This window comes from Trifolium pratense, linkage group LG7 (genome assembly GCF_020283565.1).
Source record: "Trifolium pratense cultivar HEN17-A07 linkage group LG7, ARS_RC_1.1, whole genome shotgun sequence".
In the NCBI taxonomy this organism is placed as follows: Eukaryota; Viridiplantae; Streptophyta; class Magnoliopsida; order Fabales; family Fabaceae; genus Trifolium; species Trifolium pratense.
The window spans coordinates 27969503-27972630 of NC_060065.1; the positions used below are offsets into that span (position 1 = coordinate 27969503).

At 42.9% G+C, this 3128-nt stretch overlaps 1 protein-coding gene across 1 annotated transcript; it reads left to right on the forward strand.

The window, feature by feature from the left end:
• Positions 1–577: 577 nt before the first annotated feature.
• LOC123899320 lies at positions 578–1618 on the forward strand (the record flags this gene model as incomplete). Its single annotated transcript, XM_045950427.1, has 1 exon — positions 578–1618. A coding segment is annotated over one exon (1041 nt), but the record flags the coding sequence as incomplete, so codon positions are not given.
• Positions 1619–3128: the final 1510 nt, after the last annotated feature.

Genomic DNA, 3128 nt, shown 5'->3' on the forward strand with positions numbered 1-3128 from the left:
GACAGATGCGATAGCTACTTTGACCAACATCGTGGCTAGAGATCATCAACCCGGGAGGGAAGATGAGATGAGGTTAGAGAGGTTTATGAAGCATAATCTGAAGCTTTTCATTGGAGGCTATGCTCCGGAGGCTGCTGTTAAGTGGATAGAGGAAGTAGAGATCGTTTTTGAGGCTATGAGGTGTACCGAGGAGAGTAAGTTGACCTTGGGTACTTATGTACTTCGTGAAGAAGCTAACAAGTGGTGGAAGAATGCTAAGCTAAGGATGGGAGTTGGTGGTGTGGTAATCACTTGGGAGATGTTCAAGGGAGAGTTCTTGAGGAAGTACTTTCCGGCTGATATTAGGAACAAGAAAGTGGTGGAGTTCATGGAGCTCAAGCAAGGGAACATGTCTGTAGCGGAGTATTCCGTGAAGTTTGAGGAGTTGTGTGCGTTTAGTCCACACTACAACACCGTGGAAGCTGAGAATGACAAGTGTGTCAAGTTTGAAAGTGGGTTGCGCCCGGACATCAAGCATCTTATCGGATTTTCTCAAATCCGAGACTTTGCAACTTTGGTGGATAAGTGCCGTATCTGTGATGATGATGGAAAGGCCAAGACTAATTACTACAAGGCCATGAGTGACAAGAGAGGAAAAGGTCAAGACCGTGGGAAGCCTTATGGTGACAAGGGGAAGAAGGTTGTTGAGACTAGTGGTGGAAAGAAGAGAGGTGGTGGACAATGCTACAAGTGTGGTGAGTTGGGTCATAAGTCTTATGAGTGCCCAAAGAAAGTGGACAAGTGTTTCAATTGTGGGAGGCTAGGACACAAGTCGGATGTGTGTCAAGTGAAGGTGACTTGCTTCAATTGTGGTGAAGAGGGTCACAAGAGTCCTATGTGCAAGAAGCCGAAGAAGACTATGGGAAAGGTGTTTGCTTTGAGTGGAGATGATGCGGATCAGGGGGATAATCTCATTAGAGGTACGTGTTTCATCTATAACACTCCTTTAATTGCGATTATTGATACGGGAGCTACACATTCTTTTATATCCGTTGATTGCATGAAGCGTCTTAGTATACCTGTGTCTGAAATGTCTGGTCGTATGGAAATAGAAACTCCTGCTAATGGTTCTGTAACTACCCGTCTTGTATGTCGTGACTGTCCCGTAACCGTGTTTGGTAGACACTTTGGAATGGACCTAGTGTGTATCCAACTTAGTGGAATAGATGTTATCTTTGGTATGAACTGGTTGATATTTAATCGAGTCCATATCAATTGTTGTGAGAAGACCGTTGTATTTCCTAAACCGGAGGAGAGTTTGCATTTGATGAGTAAGAAGGAAGTAGTAGAGTCGTTGAAGGAACCTGTAGAGGTGTATGCGTTGTTTGCATCCTTGAAGATGGAAGGTGAAGTTAAGGTGGAAGGGTTACCGGTTGTTTGTGAATTTCCCGATGTATTTCCGGAAGACGTGTCAGATGTACCGCCGAAAAGAGAAGTAGAGTTTACGATTGATTTGGTACCTGGTACCAGTCCGATATCTATGGCGCCGTATCGAATGTCAGCGTCAGAGTTGAATGAGTTGAAGAAACAACTAGAGGAACTACTTGAGAAGAAGTTTATTCGACCTAGTGTATCGCCGTGGGGTGCACCTGTGTTGTTGGTTAAGAAGAAAGAAGGGAGTATGCGGTTGTGTATCGACTACCGTCAGTTGAACAAAGTGACGATCAAGAATAAGTATCCACTTCCGAGGATAGATGATTTGATGGATCAATTGGTTGGAGCTTGCGTGTTTAGTAAGATTGATCTGAGATCTGGATACCATCAGATTAGAGTGAAAACGGAAGATATACCAAAGACTGCTTTTAGGACGAGGTATGGTCATTACGAGTATTCGGTGATGCCTTTCGGTGTGACCAATGCACCTGGTGTTTTTATGGAGTACATGAATAGGATTTTTCATTCATTCTTGGATAAGTTTGTAGTGGTATTCATCGATGATATTTTGGTTTACTCAAAGTCCGAAGAGGAACATAAGGAGCATTTGCGGATTGTTTTACAAGTTTTGAAGGAGAAGAAGTTGTATGCCAAGTTGTCGAAGTGTGAGTTTTGGTTGAAAGAAGTAAGTTTTCTTGGTCATGTGATTTCAAGTGGAGGAATAACGGTTGACCCAGCGAAAGTTGATGTCGTATTGCAATGGGGAACGCCGGAGTCTGTTTCTGAGATAAGAAGTTTTCTTGGATTGGCTGGTTATTATAGGAGGTTCATTGAAGGATTTTCGAAGTTGGCTTTGCCATTAACGCAGTTGACTCGGAAGGATCAAGCGTTTGTTTGGGATGTGAAGTGTGAAGAAAGTTTTCAAGAGCTTAAGAAGAGGTTGACTACCGCGCCTGTGTTGATTTTACCGGATGCTAAGGAATCTTTCGTCGTGTATTGTGATGCTTCGAAGATGGGACTAGGAGGTGTGCTTATGCAAAAAGGTCAAGTGGTAGCGTATGCGTCGAGACAACTGAAGGTTCACGAGAGGAATTATCCGACACACGATCTTGAGTTAGCCGCAGTTGTGTTTTCATTGAAGGTATGGAGGCATTACTTGTATGGATCGAAGTTTGAAGTCTTTAGTGATCACAAGAGTTTGAAGTATCTATTCGATCAGAAGGAGTTGAATATGAGACAAAGAAGATGGCTCGAATTTTTGAAGGATTATGACTTTGATTTGAGTTATCACCCCGGAAAGGCTAATGTGGTGGCCGATGCGTTGAGTAGGAAATCGTTGCACATGTCATCACTAATGGTGAAAGAGTTAGAGTTGATTGAAGAATTCCGAGATTTGAGTCTAGTGTGTGAAGTGACTCCTAAGAGTGTGAAGTTGGGAATGTTGAAGTTGACGAATCTTTTTCTAGAGAATATCAAAGAATGTCAAAAGACGGATAAGAAGTTAATGGAGAAGTTGGCAATAGTGGTTGAGGAAGGAAAAGAAGCTAATTTCAAAGTTGACGAGAACGGAGTTGTGAGATTTCATGGAAGAGTGTGCGTGCCCGATGTGCCCGAGATGAAGAAGATGATTTTGGAAGAAGGTCATAGGAGTGGAATGAGTATTCATCCTGGGGTAACCAAGATGTATCAAGATTTGAAGAAGTTATTTTGGTGGC